Raw genomic sequence first — 21,278 nt, forward strand, 5'->3', positions numbered from 1 at the left:
ATCATTATACAACTGTCACCTTCACTAACCCTTCTATCTATACTGCTCTTTTTCATTACCATCAGAGCACGATGAAAAGAACAAAGGTCGTTTAATTGCCTTTTTAGTAGTGTGCTTCATGAAGCCTTAAGATACATAAAATATTTCACAGAACATTATACTTCCAAATTCCAGTTGGGACAAGACCTGTAAGTGACAAATACCATGAGAATGGATATTCTCACAGTGTTTCTGGCACAACCAGACAGAGGAAGTCTCAAAAATCTCATGAGAAAATAAGCTCTTCTAAGACTTTCATCCCATTTTTGGGGGCTTACTGTATATAGATAAATTTGCAGAAGCCTTCAGGCTTGGAGTTTTCATCCAAATCCACTAGAGCTTTGATCCCTTGAAGGGTTACCGGTCCCACTATAGACAGGCTCCTCCAGGGGCAAAAATCTCAAGTTCTAATAAGATGGTTTCTCAATAAATTAAAACAGAAATCCTACTTGAGAGTAGAAAATCATAGAAAAATAATTTTGAAAACAGCCCTTCATGTTTTAATCTATGATCACTTTTGTTTTTGCTCTGCTTTCAGCTGTGTGTTTACTGTTGTTACTGTTTTCAATGTTACAATACAAAGTACTAAGCGGGACAGTTCACTTTGAGGTTTAGCCACTGACTACGTTTACTGTGCACGAGTCTGCATCAATGTAAAGAGAATTAAGGACGCAACCCCATTTACTCTTCTTTCACTCCCTGCCACCTGTGGGATAAGGAACAACTGACTGCAGGTTCCTTGTACTCTGTGGAATCAGAACTCTCCATCTGCGTGTGTATCACTGTCTGCATATGTGAGACTGACAGGGTATGATTTGTTTACTAAAAGTTTTGTTAACTTCAAAATGCCACCTAATTTATACATTGTACAAAATTATGTTTTCCTAGACAATTTATACTATAAAAACACAGAGGAAAAATGAGTGAGGATAAAAGGGAACAGAGAAGCTAACAATGGGCTTTGTTGCCGTACCAGAGGAGCAGCTTGCCAGGTCAGCTTTGCAGAGCAGCATATTCCCAAACCGCTCATCATTAACAGACTCACTTCCACAGGAAAAAAAAGAAAAGAAAAAAAGACAGAGTCTGAAAACTCCGGACAAAAGAAATCCCTGCAGACAAAGTAAAAACAAATTAAAAGACCCATTATAAAACACAGATGCTACAAGGAAAATAAACTTTCCAAGATTTACTGGGCTTTGACAAAGTTGGACATTTGTGGAAAAGACATCAGCAGCAACTCCCAGGTAATGTGGCTGGAAAGCTAGACTCCTTTCTTTTTTATCTTTACCCTCTGTGCAGGAGCTGCCAGGTTGGTATTCTTAGCTTCTGAATGCAGTGATGTGAGAACATGTGAATGTGGCAAATTGCCAACTGCAAGACATTTCTAAAGTAAGCAAGACCCAGAAATTGTTGAACATTTCAGATTATGCTAAATCTTAAAGTTAGTATCTGTGTACTGTGTATATGTATGCATGTAATTTTGATCAATGCAAACAAGACCAAAAAAAGGAAGGATAAAATTACATGCTTCCTTTCAAGCTATAAAATATTACACTAGTTTATATTGTGAACCAAAGGGAATATTACCTCTTCAAAACATGTTAAGTATTCAAAAGATAACAGTTATAGATCAGAAAGTATAAGAAAAATTTTTACAGCCTTCTAGAAGCACAAGTTTCAGACTGTCACCAGTGAAGATCAAAGGAAGTTTTTTATAGCAAGGAAAGTGAAAAACTAAGAACTCTAATGTAATAATGTCAACCAAATGAAGCACTTGGAGGATAAAGCAGCACTGAGCTTTGGTGTCATTTGGGACTTAGAGATAAACAGGTACTGATACATTTGGTAAAGAGCAAAAGGGAAAGAGACTATTACTGGTGCCCCACGGGCGAGGGTTACTATCAGGTCATCCTCACCTGACTTTATCCATTCTTGTCGCAGACTCAAACGCAGGCACATGAATTTTTAGGTTTACCACAGAAATTTTCATGTAACTCAGTATACTAGAATCCTTTGAATTGTATCAAACTCTGACCTCCTCACCTCTCCACACACTTCCCCAAAAGTCCACTACAGTTCTAGGATATAAAACTCCCAGTCAGTGTCTCTGGTCTGTTTTGAACTCTTGAAGTAGAAAGTCACACCAAAACCTGTTATCTATTTGGAATCCTGTCACTCTAGAAAAGACAAATCTACAGCACGGCCCTATTCTCAAAAAGTTTGGGCTGGGGATTTAGCTCAGCAGCAGAAGCACCTGCCTGGCAAGCAGAAGGTCATGAGTTTGATCCCCAGTACCAAAAAAAAAAATTATATATATAATCACTGTCCTCATTCCAATGCTTTCCCTACTCTAAAATGTCCTAAAAATGTTCTGTTCCCCACATCGTACCCTTCCTAAAGAAAAATCTGAGTAAAGAATTATGCACTTTGCATTCCACTGAAGACCAAAACATTCAGTCTGTTTTTAATAACCTGCTGTGGAACTGAGCGGAACAAAAATCCAAAATTTACCAAGGTGTTTACATTAATTCTGTGGTTGAAAAGTCCACTTCTTGACTCTTTCAAAAGAAGTACAATGGAAGCCTGTTCTGAAACAATCACTGAAAATGTGGACCCTGAAAAGTTAAAAGCACTGCTTAGTCCTTGCTTCCCATCTAATTTAACATTAAAACGCTTTTCAATCTAATTCTCAATAATTATTTAATCACAGTCAAAATCTTTTCAGAATGTACCAAAAGTCTCCTTTGCAAAAGGAATTTTGTGCACGTCGCTTCTGGTTGGGAATGGGAGCCTCTCTCCCGCTTTCCCTTCCCCTTTCCTAGATGGGAATGACAAGCTTCCCAGCCGCAGTTTCAGGACTTTCACCCTCCTTTTTGACCTTTTCTCAGGCATGTTCCAGTATAATCTGTAATCTACTGAAGTAGGAAAAGGAAACAGCAGCGCCCTGGTGAGAAACAGTGCCTTCTGACCCACATACCAAGCTGGGCGGAAGCAACGCGCGTTCATGAGAGCCAAGCCGAACAGAACACACAGTCAAGAGAAAATGAATTTTATATATATATTTATACACACACACACACACACACACACACAACAACAACAACAGTTTAGATAATATAATCAAAGACAAAATGTTCAAGGATAATTCTGACATTATTTTTCTTACAACTTTTTTTGGAGGCCACAAATGATAATGTAAAAACACTGCAAATTTTTATGCATTTTATTTCAAGGAAAAACACTTGTTGCTTTTTCCAAGTAAGCAGTTCAAGTCACCATACATACCACTACTGGTACTTTGGACAAGAGTGAGAGGTAGAAAAGTTAAAGAAACTTCCCCAAAACAGACTTAAAAACAAGAATCCAATTTGCTTTTCTAGATAAAGATCGCGGTTACTAATATTATAATTAATTCTCACAACAACAAAGTAGCCTACATAATGCTTTGTACTAGTGTTTATTAAATGTAATTAGAATTAAAATTGTACTTTGAAGAGAATGATATTGTACTAATTACTAATTACTCATAGCTATATTTACTTTAAATATAAATAATTCAGTGAATCATTTGCTGCAAGGTTTTCTTTTTCTAGTCTTAAAACATTCTTACCTGTTCATTATTATGCTTAATGTAGATGTTATAATAATATGTAATTTTAAGTATTTTCCTTTCTTTAAAGCTAAAATAAATTCAAAAAATTTAGAAGATTTACATATAAAATTAAAATTCATAAAGAAATAATTACTACTGCTAAAATTGTTAAGTAGAGTAAGTTTAGTATACACAACTCCATCTAGCACTGATGTACTAGAACAAGAAATGTCAAATTGTGATGTGGAAAAAACTGAGAAAAGTAAATGAAGTGATATCGAGTCAGAGAAAATATTCCAAAGACTGAAAATACAAAGGAAGAAAAGTAAGAGTAGCTAAAAGGACTTCTATTGAAATACAAAAATCTGCCTAAAAGATATTATAACTTAACCTGAGTTAGAGTCAGCCCAATTTATAAACTGAATGAATAAAATGTCCAAACAAGTGGGAAGTTCATTATTTTATTATTCTTAGAGTACTCCAAGGTTCTAGAATGAATAAAATGTATTAGGAGCTGGTGTTCTTGATATTTAAGAAGTTTTAGCAATTATAAACATTAAGATTATAGTTTTATACACTTTCAACAATGAAAAATAAAAACTATAAACAATCCTTACATAAACAAATATATATGAATAGACGGCAGATAGGCAGTGAGTCATTTAACACGAGAAGGGGACGGGGCTGGGGATTTAGCTCAGCAGCATAAGTGCCTGCCTTGCAAGCAGGCAGTCGTGAGTTCGATCCCTGGTACCGATAAAAGGGAAAAAGACCCAAAAAAAAAAAAAAAAAAAAAAAACCACACAACATTAGAAGGGGACAAAGCAAATTGTATACATAGAAAATAATAAAAAGACAGTGGGCTTTTCATCTTAAGATTTAAACTACTATCAAATTAAAGCACACATTTCCAACTCCTCTGAAAGAAGCTCAAATATAGAAGAGGAACTAACAGAAGATTTTAATCCTACTGAAAAAATTCAGAATTAAAAGACGATAGTCTAATAGCCCTTAAACCAAATATGGGATAACATGGGCTGCCCAAGTATAATTTCTCATGAAAATTATTTTTAACAGTATTCTATACACAACTTTCTGATGTTTATCTCATAATAAATTTGTATCATATCAGCAGACCTAACAGAACCATTCCATTGCTGAAAGAAAAAAATACAGGATTCTATGTGCATGGTTCAACAAATAAACCTTTGTCACTTAAGAGAACATGTAAAAACATGGAAAGCAGGTTCAGAAATTTTTAAAAACTCTGTAATGAGATGAAGCATGTAATTAATTGCAATATATAAAGTGTGTTTTCTTAGGACATAGAGAACTCGAAAACGAGCTAACATTTTCAGAACTTGTCTTTTTCAATTACATTGAACACTGCACACTTTAGAAATGATTAAATATTAAAAACCAATGTATTTTCTGCTGAAGAACAAATATACCAGTAAACTACAAGCAACTTTCCTAATAAGCAAAAAGATATAAACCAAAATAGCAAAGCCGGTCGCCCCCCACGGCCGCCGGCCCCTCCCGTCGTCCTCTCCTCCCTCCCCAGCGGAACCCTTCCTTCTTCTTACCCATGACTGTTAAGAATATTTTTTGGCTCTGTTTCAGCATCATGACTCAGGTCATGAGAAGTGTCAAAGATGCATTTCCTTCAGATGGGAAAAAGCAACAGAATTTAACAACCATACAAAGATGGGAGTACAGTGCAAAAGGGCCAGATCAGCATTTTTGACAACAGGAAAGATAAACCTTTTTATATTCACATGTATTTTATTTTCAGCTTCAAAATGGTCATGTCTTTCTGTCAAAATATGCTTATATATCCTTCCCAGGAAAAAATAAGAAACAAATACTCAATCGTGGTGCCGAAATTATTAAAGATTTGCAAAAAAAATTGACAACAATAAAGAATTTAAACTTGCTCCCAATAATTAGTTCAAGTTCTCGTCTTCTAAGTTTACTTTTCCAGAAGCATACCTGTAAATTTACCTATGTACACAAAAATTTCTTTTATGGAAAGGCTCTTATTGTAAAACCCACAAAGACGTGTGATACCATTAAAAAAAAGACTTCTCTTTCCCTGTGAGTCTCGCTAGCTCTATTTCATATTTTCCCCATTCATGATTTTATCAAGTGTACACACACTGCAGTTCCCTTCAAAACTTGGGTGGAATGTCATGTTATTGGACATTTACTAAGTATTCTTTCCCAGAAATTGTTCTTCACATTAAAAATCGAATAGCCTATCTCTTCTGAAGATTCCAATAATTAATGGCCAGAGGACATTCTGTCCATTCTGAAATGCTTTTCCTCCAGTGCCTCATTAGAACTTCAATATTTTCACCTGCAAAAACAAATCACTTAATGTGAATAACTCTTTCAATGAACCTGAAATCCTTTTCCCTTTCTCATCCTCCTCCAAATTCAAAATGCCATTTACCCTATTATTGTAGGAATCATCACAGTTTCTATTTCTCAGCAGACATAAACCTGGCACTGTGCTGATATGTCTTTTTAACATTTGATAGATAACTATCAACAGCAAATTTATAACTCTTGCTCAGATTTTAAACTTTCAAAATCATTTATGTCTGATATACTTGAGTGATAATTTCTAAATTTATTTATATCCATCATCAAGACATTGGTTACCCTCTTGCTTCTCCCCTTCTCATTTTTGCAAAACCTAATATTAAAAAACATTTCAGATCTCCTTTTGATAAGTACATAAAGGTAAACAGTCAGCCCTTACTCCAACATTACTCATTAATACATAGGTTTTTACTTTTTTTTCTCTAGTAACTAAAAGTTCCATTTCCAGATTTTCATAGAAACATTCCTATTTCAATGGCATGAGCCATAATTCTTAACTATCCTCCTTCCTGTAAAGGTAACAGTAACATGCAAGTAGATTATTCTAATCACTGGACTAAACTAATGTAACTCCTTCAACTCCCTGCAAACCAACTTTTTAAGTTTATGGCCAGAAAGCCTGCACTACTCCAACATCACTCTAAACAGAAAGAGAAAGATTCCTTTATTGGAAAGTTGATGGCTCTAAAGGGAAAAGATACGATCTATTACATGCATAGTCCCAGCTGGTGGGCCACTGGGCCCTGTATGTATGCCCATCCCACATTTAAAGGGCTCCCAATCAACTTCTTACTACTGAGTTGTTGATTAGCTGAATAAAAATGAATAATAAAATTAAAATAAGAATAATCAGTCAAGAATTCCCAGACACTGATGTCAGTATTATAGCTTAATCAGGCTGATGAAGTTTTATCAATTTATTTAGTTTGAGCACAAATGTAAAATCAGGGTCAAGAACCACTTTCTAACATGAAACAAAAAGATCAAGCAAACTGAAAGAAAGGAATCTAGAGCAAAGAAAGAAAACAAGGAGAAAAAGTACACAAAAAGACTCTCAAAGAACTAAACAATATGCCATATATAAAATTTTAAAGAAAGAGTCCCGCATGGTGGTACACACCTATAATCCCAGCACTCCTGCAGGATGAGCAGGAAAAGTACAAACTGGTGCCCAATCTGGGCAATTCAGAAGTTCAACAAGAATCTGTATGAAAATAAGAAATTTTAAAAATGCAAGAGTTGCAGTTAAGTGGAAAGGCCCCAGGTTTAATCCCCACTATGTAAAATAAATAGATATGCAGACAGACAATTAAGTAAAGGAAGCAATATTAAAAGAAACATTCAAATAAAAGCATATAAAAATGCTCCAGAAAAAAAATTCAACAAGATTGGAAATTACAAGCTAGAGATATTCTCATAAAATAAATTTTTTTTTAAAAAAGTTAGAAGCCCAATGTAGTAGATTCATTTTATTTTGTACCAGGAATCAAACTCAGGACTTCACACTTGCCAGGCAGGCACTGTGCCACTGAGCTAAATCCCTGCCTTAGACCCATTACTGAACTAACAGTATTTCCAGAAAGTGAGAGGAAAAAAAATCAGCTAAAAAATTTTATGAAGAGTTGGAAGAAGAGACCTGTGGGAAGTGACAATGTAGAGAAGGAGAGGAGGGCTGCCCATTATGCAGTTATGGTATTTGATTTTTATAATGAATGTATGTTTATTTGATAAAAATAAAATTTGCATTAGAAAGTAAACCACAATAATCACTGCCACACAGTGTTAATAGAAAAGGGAAATTATGGGCCGTAATAATGATTCAGTGCCTCAATATGGAATTCTGTCACTCTGCAGCATAACATACAGATTTAAAAACACTTGAAAGTTAATAGATAGATAAACAAACAAATAAATTTTAGAATACATTGAAACTACTTATCCTAATGATAGAACTAAAAGATTTGCTTCTATTCATTCAACTGTCTCAATACATTCCTAAGAAGTAGGTACTTAGGTGGAATACACAAAGATGGTATTAACTGATAGTAATATATTACCAAAGTCCAATTCTTTAAGAAGACTTTATGAAATACATCATAGAAAACATAATAAAAGAGGAATTACTATAAACCTAATAAGACATCAACATCCCCAGTATCCCCCACATTCATACCAGCTTGTCTTTACTACAATTATAGAAAAGCTGAGAAAATATTGCCCTCTAGAGGCTTGTCTCATTAACCATTTAAAACTAAAACTTTTGAAACAATGTGCATAAATTTACCAATGCAAAAAAATGCACAGAGAAGTAAAAATATTCCATAAGTAGCAAAAATCAAAATACAAAACAATATTCCAGATTAGCTTCAAGTGCTAAGTACATTTCTTCTAAAGTCAGACTTACAGAGAAAAAATATGGCATTCCCAAAAGTAAATAACCACAAAAAATAAAACATCTGAATAGTTACTTATTAAAGCATTTGTAGAACTAAGTTTAAAAATATACTTTAGAATATTGTAATTTTAAAGTGTAACTTATAGGTATTATAATAGCTGGAGTTTTAAAAAGATTATCTAATGTTCTCCCAGAACGATGGTAACTATACTATCAATTTTGCTAAGAAACCGAAGCTTTCCTAAACATCAATATCTATTTAAAAACAATGGTTACACTATCTTTTTTAATAGATAGCTTCTCCAATTAGTCATTCCTAACAAAGAAATCTTATTTTCAGAAAGGCCACTCTTTTCCTTACACTTTCTGTTGCTTCTATAGAACTCTTCTATTTCCAAGAAACTACAGCAAATGTCATGAAAGATATTTAAAAATACGTAAGACCATGGCGTTTACTAAATGTCAGAACTTTTAAAAAGATAACAGAAAGTATAAGAAGAAAATAGATTCACCAAGAAAATTTTAAAACGTTTTAAAACAACAGATTGGAAATAAGACTGCATCTGAGCTAAAACAATGAAATCCATAGAATCAGCAAAATCCTAGGTACTAAAAACTATCCTAAAAGAAGATTTCCCCCCATTTAACATGTATACACTATTTATATATTCTATGTCATATGAGGCATAAAATTTAAAGCAGAGCTACAGTGCATATGATTGATTTTCCTTGGCAAAAATTAAAACATACTCATGGAAACTTCAGTCCACAAGTAAACAATGATGTGAAAAGAGAAGTCAAGAAGCATCACATTATTACTGATTCTCTTAAGTAGGTGAAATCATGTAAGGCTGCAGTGCGCGGCTGCTTTGTATTTACAATTACAATGTGGTCTATTTGTAGAAAACTCCCGATCAACAAAAATAAATAATTACTATAAACCATCAAATGAAGGCTATAAACAGTCTCAGACGGGGAAAGCGTATACCTCAGCCAATTCCCTTTCCTATTAAAATCCTCTCAAATGATGCCTCCTCTACTCCACCCAAACTGTTATAAATAAAAGTCCTATGTCTCCGCGAAAAATTTAATGCTGTCATTCTCTTACTTCTTGCCTTCACTGACCTGTAAGTATAACTTAACACATTCATTATTCCCTTCTCCCCACACCCCTGCAAAAAAGCTATTTCATCCCTAAGACTTCTTATGTATGCTTTTTACATCACTGGCTACTTGGAGAGCCCCAGGGCTCAGTTCTGGGACACCTCTCGTTTATAATCATTCATCAGATCATCTATGCCTTCCAAACATTTATTTCCACATAAATGAATGCTTTCCAGTGAACCTCAGGCACAGATAACCAACACCGGTAGAGGCCAAAGATACAACTTACACTTAACAAGTCACAAAGTAATTATCCTGTCCCGATCCACGAATCTGATTTACTCACAGGATTCTTTATTTCAGCTCATGGCAACCCTACTCTTTCAGTTACTCAGGCAAAAAAAGCCTTGCTACTCACCCTGACTCATCTGTCTTGATCATAAAACAAACAAGAAACACTGGTGGTCCTACCATAAAAAGGAAATCAAGAATCCAGTAACTTCAGACAAATTCACTATAAATAACCTGCTCTGAACTAATCTTCTACTTGTGCAATACTCTACTAAGTAGTTTCACTACTCTCCTTTTCTTCATAGGGCACAGGAACAAGGACATTTCCCACTTTTGTTCACTTCTGTTCAATTTCTAGAGCTCAAAACAGTCCCTAAACATAATAAACAGTAATTCATCGTGGCTAACCGAATGACTATACCTTACATGTATTAAACTAAAAAGCAGAGTCAACATGATTGAAAATTTCTTCATTCTGGCAAATAATGATTTAAATCCCACTTGCTTTTCTTAAAACAACATCTAAAGATGGTTAAAGGCTTAGAATCTACATTTTATCAACTAATATGTAAGGTGCCAAGATAAATACCAAGATAAGTCTCTGTCGTTATGGAGGTCAATATAATAGGAGGTGCAGACATGAATAATTCTCGTATTACCGTAAGATAAAAGTATATACAAGATACCAATACCAAGTTTACACATTATACAACATTATGAGAAGACTTAAGGGATTAAGTGATATTTTAGCTAGCTGAGTAGGCATTCAAAAGCCTAAAAATTATTTCCAGAAAAGTTTACACACAAGAAAGAAAAAAAAAGAACACATGTAGCATATTCATAGCAAGGTACAGACATCTAGGTACAGTGGAGCAAAATGGAAGTAAGATGAGACATTCTCTAATGTCCTAGCAGTACCGTGAGACACAATGATTTTAAGTACAAAACTAGTATATCCTAAGGTTAACAGGAAATGTTTGTGGCATGATAGGAAAACTTCATCATCACAGATTCACAATCATTGTTGCATCATGAGCTACTTGGACAGTGAAGTTCGTAAATTCCTTTTCTGAATAACAGTTATAAATGCATGAAATATAATATGCATAATTAAAATGGAAATGATTATATTAAAATAGCTAAAATGTGGCATAGTGATATACATAACAAATTCAGCTTAATATTACAATCATATGTAATAATTTCAAGGCAATGATGGGCATAATACTTGAAGAAATATTCAATAATTCAAGACATATATTATTACATATATAGTGTGATCTGAAAACATCTGTGTTTTCCATTGGTAACAATGTCACAAGTACTACTAATATTATTAGCATATGTTTTCTATACTCATAATGAAAAGTAATGCTTACTTTTGGTTAAACGGTAGTGGATATACAGACTGAATTTTCTTTCCTATCCCTGTCCATGAATTTCAATTTAAGAACTCCTCATCTACAATAAGGTCATGGCAACAAGCTAGGAAATGAAAGAGATATTTAGAAAGAATGTATTTCGAATAAATAAACATCCTCTGGAAAAAAGGCAGATAGATAAAATAATCCTAACCTAAACTGGACTGCCTCCAAAAAGTAAAAAGGAAATATCCCTATGTCAATTGTTATTTAACAGTTTCCTTTACTTTGCTAAAAAGAGCACAGACAACAACAGTATTACCGACAAAGCATGATTAATTTTCAAGATGACTCCCTCCCTGTTCAAAGGGTTACATTGTTTTTACCAGCATCAAACTGTTTACTCACATAAACTTGTAAATATGTCATTTTTAGAACTAACCAACAACAATGCTCATTTTGTTATGACATGTAAGACACAAAAAGAATTCAAAGAAAAATGACTGTCACTCTATTGTTTGTGCTTCCAAAATGAGAAAATCTGTACACACGATGGTAAAATTCTCAGAGTAAAAATTCCTGCTTTACAAAACAAAATTTTGAGTACTGTTAAAGAGTGTGGAATGCCTTTTTTGAAATTTCTATAAAATTATGAAAGCAATGAAACCAACAAAGCTGGCAGAGAAGATTATTCTTTGATTTAGAAAGCTAGCATTATTCTTTAACTTCTGTCCTTTTGCAAATGATACAGTCCATCACTGGTTGGTATTCTGCAACCTTTATCAAAACATACTAAAAGGTACTTGTGTATGCTTATTTAATGTCTGTCTTTCTCTTGGAGTAGAAGAATGATGAGGGCAGGAATGACTTCAACTTTTGGTGCACACTGTGCCCAAAGCCTAGGGCCAAAGCTGTTACGGGGTTTGCTTATGAAAAAGGAAGAATGGGGGGAAAAAGGCACGGGAGAGAATTTCTCTGACGATACACCAATGGGAAGCTAAACGTCCTTCTTAATTTATCAGTGTCTCTCTTTATGTTTTGAGGTAAAGGCTTAATAAATTACCCATGCTGGTCTTGAACTTGCCAGCCTTCCACCTTAGCCACCTAAAGGAGATGGGATGACAGTGTGTGCCACAATGCCTGGGAACAACGCCTCAGTCTTGAAAACTTACCTAACATGGTTAGCATGAAAAGGAATATGTAATACTCAGAAAAAAGGGCAACCCAATGCCCACATTTTAAGGCATTTCGCTAGAAATGAAACGGTATAACCACTCTGGTGCTATTTATAAAGGTTAAGATTAACAAATATAATGACTCAGAATTTTCACTCAAAAATAAGTAAATATTTCTACCAAGAAATAGTAAAAAAAATTTAATTGAAAATCATTAGAAAAACTTCAAACCAGAAAGCATACAAATGTACATGAACAATATTAGGATAAATGAATAGAAGAAGATGTGCACAAAAGAATAAGAAATTGTAAACACTGCCTCAAAAAACAAAATAGGTCAGAGGCACCTCAAATGGTTTTCAGTATTGACTAAACTAATTTTTCTCCACATAGAACATTTATGTAAACAACAAATGGGCTAAATCTACCTGTAACAACATGAATAAAAATGTACCAGGATATAAATATTCTACAATTCCATTTACATAAATTTTAAAATAACATTTAAGATACTTCCTCAGAAATAGAACTATTTATAAAAACTTAGGAAGTAGATATCATAAAACTCTGAATCATGGTTTCATTACAATTAAAGAGTAGGGGTACGGAAAAGAGACTTCAATAAGGCTCTATTTACAGACCGCCATAAGGGTTACGTAACTGCCCTAGGATAAATTTCTGAGATACCCCTTTACTTCTCTTTCCACATACTGGCATAAATCTCAAAGAGTGTACTTTAAAATAAAATATAACGAATGCTCTATCTAAAGAATACATGACTATTGACTGTTTTTTTTTTTTTTTTGCAACAATGAATATTTCTTAATGAACTATAGTACTGGCCCATTACAGAAAGTTCTGAAGACAGATGTGGAAATGCAGATTAGTTCTGTAAAGTTAAGGAAGTAGATTCAAATTATATAAATATGATGCCAAATGCCCCTTATTTCCCTAGTTAGGGAGCATGGTAAAGATCATCATTATTATACTGGCTGAAGTTCTTTAATGATTTAATAAATAAGAATGTTTTAAATGAGTTGAAGATCATGTTACTCTATGAACAGACTACAAAATTTTTATTGTACCTTAGCTCCCTAAAATTAAAAACACAGTCAAGGCAGATTGAAGGGAGCAGTGGAGAGACAGAAATTATGTTTACCATGCAGGGGTGAGCCAGAAGGGCTGCTGGAGAGACCTGGAACAGGGCTACAGCGACCTCCTTGCTTAGACGTCAGTTCTTGTTCAATCTCTTCCAGCCCAGCACTTTTCTGGAAACGGCTCATGCGATTCACTACTCGTGGTGACATGTGAGTACGAACACAAGGCTGGCCACCATAAGGGTTGATGGGGAAAACATGGGAAGTACCTCGGAGGGTACTGACCACAACCCAGCGACAGTCATGGCTGAAGCAGATGTCCTGAACCTAGGGACGAGATAAGATACAAAAACAGCTGAAATTATGTGGATTTCGCTAAGAGAATCACATATCACCAAATACTAATAGAAATGATGTCTCAATTCTGTAATTTACATAATAATAGGTAGTAAATCACAAAAAATTTGTTTTACACCTAGGGCTTCCACAATGAAAGGTGATCAAAACTCCACATCACAGGGATCTACAAAATTTAGAGAAGGGACTTTTGTTCCTTACATGAAATCCCAAGTTAGAAAACAGGATCTATGCATCTGACACCTTACAGAGTTATAACAAAAAATTACGAGTCAGGCTTATTTCCTAAAAGGCTTTCTAAGAAGCATAGAATGATTAAAAACTTAAAAGTTATACAATATAGTGAAAGTTTTATTAATTCAATCATTTACTTAAATACTAATTACACACCATGCAAAATACTTGGAACACAAAATAAAAAAAAAGAAATCCATGTGACTTCAGCTTAATAGAAAGCTAAGACGTAAGAAATTTATTATAATATATATTGTATTATAGAGGATGTGAAATAACTTTGAAGTATACAGCCACAGTTGCAACAACAAAGAAAGGAAATAACAAACTGCCTCACTAGGAGATAGTGACCTAGAGCATAAAGAATAATTACACAAAAAACATTCTTAGAATACCCCTGGACTGAGAAATTTACATGTGCTTTTTGTCAGTTTATTTCCTTTGAGTTTTGTTCTGCTTTGCTTTCACTTTGAGATAGTCTCAGTGAGTTGTCCTGCCTGGCCATGATCTCGTGAGCCTCCTGCCTCGGCCTCCAGAGTTGATGTTACTGAGATGTGCCACTGCACTCAGCCTGGAATTTGGTTTTAAGTATGATACTCAAGCCACTCTAATTTGGACCTACTTAGATATTCCATTTTATGTACTAATACAAGTTCTTCAGGATGTCAGAAGCTCCATAGAAGCCAGCAAAAAGCCGGCAGTGTTTGGATTTTACGTAAAAAATACTGGAATGAGATTTCAACTTTGGAAAAATGATTCTGCAAGTACAACATGGAGGAGCAGAATGGTGGTCGGGATGTGGGTAGGTCTAGGAAAGTTAGGAACTGACTTAAACATTCAGGGATAAACACCCTGAAAAGTGATGAGATGCAGAAGAAAGAAGGTACTAAAACACTCTCAACACATGCTCCCAAACATCAACTAGCATGACGACAAAGATGACATTCACATTTTGGCAGAGTTCAGCAACTCTTTCGATAGGTGCCCCTGGGCTGTGCATGATATATTATCTCTACTGTCTATTGTGCCCATGCAGCTCTGCCCTTGCACTGCCACTACAAACAGAAACTAAAAAAATGAATGAATACAGTCACATTACGAGGTCTAGGAGACTTTACAAAAGCAACCGGCTGCTCACAGATTTGATCTAGGGAAAAATCAACCACTAATTAGTTTTACATTTATACACTGAATTAAGTTCTCTGGTATCTGAAGTAGCAATTTTAATTTACTATCTCTACCATTATATCAGTCTAAAGGTAAACACTTGAGCAAAAATAACTTCATTTACTTTTTTCATAAAATGAAAGTCAAGTAACATTGGTTGTTGCTCTAAGGAGGGGTGCATGTGCTGGGAACCCGACCAACGTTCCATGCATACTTGGCATGCACTCTACCACCAGCTATATCCATCGGCCCATCCTATGTATCGCACACATAGCTTTCAATGGATGGGGGCCACAAACACTTAGAAGGTTTCCTAAACTGACTTACATTAATTTTCTATCACAACTGTCAAATAAAGAAGTTTAAGGAAGAAGTAAAGGGGAATCCAGACAAGGAAAATCATAGTAGTATAAGGATATCTGGGACTGGAATTTAACATGAAAACTATGTATCCATGTGGATACACATATATGCCGGTGATGTATATTAACTTTCATTATAACAACTTGAATTAAGTAAAATTTCTCAAGCCGTTAGGGAAAAACATTCAGTATATCAGATCTTCAAATAAGTCTATATTCATTAAAATCTTAATTAGTATCTCATATATTTACTGCAAACAAAAGCTGTATGTAATCATCAAAGCACAAGTATAGAAAGGAGTCTGAAACCTCTTGAAAAAATGTATCATACAGTAAGACAAGATAACTTCACTGTGATTCTACAGCTATGAAAAACATTAGCAATGGATAAACCAAAAGTTCAGCCACACGCTTCTAGGTTACTGTCACATATCAAAATGATACAACAATGTTCAAATGAAAGGCTAGAGGAAAGCTGACAAATTTAACTCCCAACAATTATAGCATCTCAGAAAAAAAACTGTTCCACATTGCTTTAACCTCTACAGTCTGCTTATAATAATATTCAGCTTAACCGACTTTTCTAAATGGATTAAAGAGCCTATTTAAAAAAGAGCAAAAATGGTAGTAGAGAGAGGTGCAAATGAAAAATATGAGCAACAGAAACTTCAAGATATACAGTAACAGAAAATCATAATATCAAATGTAATTCTACCTGAGAGAATCAAATAAAGAAAAACATCATTATGCTTATTTAGTAATTTATAATCCATCCACAATGTTTTCCAAAATCATTTTTAAAACATTTATATAAATGAAAACATGTATATCAATGAAAGTCTTTCATTTTAAGACTACGTGTGATACGAGGTGGCATTAACAAGAAGATAGAATTCCGCCTAATGCTGCTTAGAAAACTATTAAAAAAGGGATTCCACTGCATGACCTTGAAGACATGTCAGTACACATGAACAAATAGAGAAGGGGTGCTAAATACGAGCTGTCAGCGAACTAGCGAAACTAAATCCTCGAAATAACATTACAGAGGATAGCATCTCCCCACAGGATGACAGTGGTTGGTACTAATCAGCTAGCTGGGTGGTTTCCCATACACTATTAAAAGTCATGGCATTTGTAACATGTTCTCATTTAAAAAAAACAGCAGAAGTCTATGAAAGTATCTCACAACGTTGTACAGTGGTAGTAAATATAATGGCAAATAACATTTATCATGTATAGAGTAGGCATTTAGATACACAGGAGATAAACACCTATATGTTCTTCTCACTCTCCAAAATCATGCTCTCAACATTAGGAAACAAATATATTTCTATAACCTATTTTTAAAAACACTATGTACTCTGTAACTCAGCTGTTTGGGGTAGCAAAGGATACAGTATCTGTGAGCCACCTTTTAAAATGCTACTAAACTGAAGCAATGCTGTCTGTGGGCACAAGACCAGTGTGGATTTCTTTAAGGACTGGGACTGGCAAATTTGAACTGAGGGTGGTAAACTTTTCCTACAGTTAGGCAGATTAAAACTTTAGGCTTTTCAGGCAAGAAAGCCCCAAAGCTAAAGGTATCATATGTAAATACAATGAAAAGAGAAAAATTATATGAAAATTTTTACTGATACAATTCAAAAATATAACAAATTCACTATAATATTTTTGTAACACATAACTTAGTAACAACAATGAGATTAATTGTGGGATGATAATATTTTGATTAACTGAGGTCCAAAATTAGTGTCATTACATGGCAAAATCCATCTATAAGAATATTTCAGGTAGACAGTACTGTATATAACAAATAGCCAAAGGCCAATAGACTATAGTTTGCTGACTCACATTATACCATCTACATTGTAGTAAAAAAAACTCCAAGTAGAAAAAGCCTCATAAATCTAACATCAAAATCAACAAAGAGTAAAGGTTAAAAATTAGTGTTGCTATGGTTTAGAAGATTCAACATAGTACAAAGAAAAAAAAAATATGTCCTTGCTAAAAGAAGAATCCACACGTGACAAGAATTAGGAACACGAGATCAACACAATGAAAGTAATTTAAAAATTTGACTGCAGACATTGGTTTCATTTGGTATTCAAAGTGAATACAGTTAAATTCAACATGGTAACACATAATTATTTCAGAAATTATCTAAGTGTGCAAAAGTACATGCACATAAATCCAAACTACACAGAGACAACTGTTTCTCAATATCTTCAAATATATTTTCCTAAGCATCTCTAAACACATAAATGGGTTTATAACATCCATTTAAACATATAATAAAAACACAAGTAAATGTGCATGGACACATAACTTTATAACAGATTACATTAAAATAGTTAATTTGATATGCGAAGCAGTCTAACAAAGAATGTTAGTATAAAGGCAGTGAAAACCTAAGGAAATAGTGCTATAAATACAATGCCCTACACATTACGTATGCTTTCCTTTGAGGTGGAATCTGCTAGTAAGTATGTCTATACTTAGTTGCCTACACGCTCATGAGAAAGTAAGTTAATAACTCTGAGAGCTTTTCATTCACAAAAATAAAGGCCATAATAAATTTCACAGGGTTGTTAGTTCTAATGAATTAATATGTAGAAGACTTGAAAACAATGCCTAGCACTTAATAAGCAATATATATAGTTGTCATTTTATCATAAAAATATATTCCAACTGTTCACATATTTCTGTTTTCACTTCTACTAACAAGGACTAAACCACTACCATCTGTCTACCAGATTACTCCATTAATATACACCTAACATAGTCCATGCACCTAAAAGCAACACAAGACAGAGAAGATAAATTATACTACAACATTAAAAACTTTTGTGCATCAAAATTACTACCAAGAAAGTAAAAAAGTTAAACCACAAAAATTTGTAAGACATATGATAAAGATCTAGTATCTAATAATTTACAATTCAACAATATAAAGAACTCAAAAGTAAACAAAAAATCATTGGCATTAGGAAAATATAAATCAAAACCATAGAAATACCACTTCTTACCCCTAACAATGGTGAAAAAAAAACACAAGCAAGTGCCGATAAGGAGGTATACAAATTAGAAATCTATATATTTCTTGGGAGATACATACATGGAACAACCACTTTGAAAATGTTTCGAAACGTTAATTATTCCCAGCAGTCCAGCGGGCTGAGGCAGGAGGATCACAAGTTCACACCCAACCTGGGTAACAAAACAAGAACCTGCCTCAAAATTTTAAAAAAGGGAGGGCTGGCAACGTAGCTCAGTGTAAAGACCCTGGGTTCAATCCCCAATACCAACACCAACAAAAAAAATCACAGAATTACCATGTAACCCTGCAGTTTCACTTCTAGTTGCCAACAAGGGAAATAAATCTGTTCACATGAAAATCCATAATATTAACAGTCAATGCCCTATTCTTAAGAGCCCAAATCTGAAAGCAGCCCGAATGTCCATCAACTAAGAAATGACCAGCAAAGTCTGCTACATTCACACAATGGAATATTATTCAACCATGAAAAGAAATGAAGTTCTGATGCATGCCTAAGGGTAGACTGAAGTGGAGATATTATGCATAATAAAAAATACCACAGACATAAGTCTAAATATCATATGATTCTGTTTATATGGTATGCACACAATAAGCAAGTCTACGGATAGAAAACATTGATTAGCAACTGTCAAGCGCCAGCAGAAGTGAATGATGGGTGTTTGCTACGAGGGACCAGGTTTATTTTGGAGTGATGAGAATGTTCTTGAATGAGGTAGTTGTGGTAAGGGTACAATGTAGAGAATATGCTAAAATTAACTAAATTGTACACTGTAAGATGATGAACTTTATGTATATGAATTGTGTCTCAATAAAGCTGGATTTTTAAAAAGGAACACAAACTAGATATTGTGCTGAAAGTGAAATCCAATAGTCTCTCTTCACAGTTCCAGTCTTCTTCTAATAGTCCTGAATTCCTAGAGATGCCTCTGCTATCCTATGACCAAAGAAAGGTAAGCAGCAGTCAGGAGGGCTACACTAGCACTGCGCCTGGGCCTGTTTTGGCTTCCGTCACATCTGGGGTTAAGTTAAGCAAGACCTAAATACCATATGGGTAAACGATACAACCAGGTTCTTACTGTTCCCCTCCACTGAGCTTAAAAGTGTGGCAGAAAAAGGAGAAACCAAGCAAAAGCTCATTAGAATTCATCATTTGGAGTGTTTAAAATAAAGATCTACCATATACAAATTAAAAATTAGAGTATTTAATTAAATGTTTTGAAAATTTATATTATGTGGTATTTAAATGTTTCCTGTATTATTTATCATAGTTACAACATCTTACATTCATTTCTCATTGTAACGATGTATAAGGGATGATCAAAAACCAATTAGGTTCCAGAAAGCTAATGCATTTGCTTCTTACATTTACAACATTCAGCCTGGCAAAGTGGTACATTTTGGGAGGCGGAGGCAGGAGTACTGTTGTGAGTTCAAGACCAGCCTGAGCTACAAAGTGAGTTTAAAGCCAGCTCAAACAGCAGAGTGAGACCTTGTCTCAAAAGAAAAATTATAACATTCATACAATTTTCATTTATATAACTTTTTGGGCAACATGAATTTTAAAAATATTTCACTGATTTTAGAATTAAATTTAGTCAAGAAATATCTAATATAGCAGGTATATATCCATATGAAACATAAAATTCTAACCTTTATCAAAACTTAAAACCTATCTACTGAATTCACAAGAGGATGAGTTCAAAATGCATAAGAAACAAGAGAAATGGAGTAACAGCACTGTCTCTTACTACTTTTCAGCATCTGAGATGTAGTAATGACCATCTCATAAATTTTCAAATGAATGCTGCAGATGCACCCCCAAACCTCAATTAATAATAGCAATAAAGTCGTGGGTTATTCTAGCACCCTCCACTCGGCAGTTTGATTCTCAGACTTCAGTGTGATAAGATGAACTAAAGCAGGGCATCAGCACGCTGGGCAGCTGAGGCGGGAGGAATGCAAGCCGGAGCGTGGCTGGGCAGCCCGGTGACTTAGGGAGACCCCAATGCCTAAAAGAAAGTGGGGGAGTCGGCTAGATTAATTGTAAGAAACACAGATCCTGTGACGCCCATCTTTAGAACTGTGATTCAGCAAATGAAGAGGGTAGACTGAACCAGGAAGATTATTTCAGAACACTCAGATTATTACCTTAATCTTGACCCAAACACTGCTGTATTATGGTTAAAATACAGTGACCGGCAGTGGCATTCCTTCCAACTTCACACCAAACCTTAGAAAGTGTGGAAAAAGTATGTAAAAAAATAAATAAGGTGACAGCAAATGGTACCCTAACACAAAAGTAGGACAAAACGCAACAGGGGGAGATTTCCTAATGTAAGGAGAATATTGTTTGGTACACATCGTGTAATGCTGAAATCAGGTCAAACACTGCTCCATATGTCTACTACGACACAGATGTAATTACTGACAGAATATTCAGTACCCATCTCTAATGCTCATTCCCTCACCTAACATCGCTCCTTCACAGAACCTCTGCACACATGCTTAAAATGTGCTTGCCATTTTCTCTTACAATGAGCACCAACAGCGTGGTGATCAGTCTGACAAACGCAAGCAGAGGCTGGCAGATTCTGGAAAAGCAGCAGCTTTCCTGAAAAAGCAACCAGCACTGATGGTACCTTCTTTCCCCATCCTACT

The 21,278-nt window shown here is 34.7% G+C and overlaps 1 protein-coding gene across 11 annotated transcripts in view; it reads right to left on the reverse strand.

Annotated features, from left to right (window-relative positions):
- The window catches only part of Bcas3 (BCAS3 microtubule associated cell migration factor), a 526,404-nt gene that overhangs the window by 324,850 nt on the left and 180,276 nt on the right, over positions 1-21,278 (reverse strand). For all 11 annotated transcript variants that reach the window (XM_013152079.3, XM_063250886.1, XM_013152076.3 and 8 more), the window contains exon 15: positions 13,505-13,769. In XM_013152079.3, coding sequence (XP_013007533.1) covers positions 13,505-13,769 — 265 coding nt within the window. The remainder of the gene's footprint in view (positions 1-13,504; positions 13,770-21,278) is intronic.

Source organism: Cavia porcellus, unplaced genomic scaffold (genome assembly GCF_034190915.1).
Source record: "Cavia porcellus strain 051 isolate PalLab524CR breed Dunkin Hartley unplaced genomic scaffold, mCavPor4.1 scaffold_6, whole genome shotgun sequence".
Taxonomy (NCBI): Eukaryota; Metazoa; Chordata; class Mammalia; order Rodentia; family Caviidae; genus Cavia; species Cavia porcellus.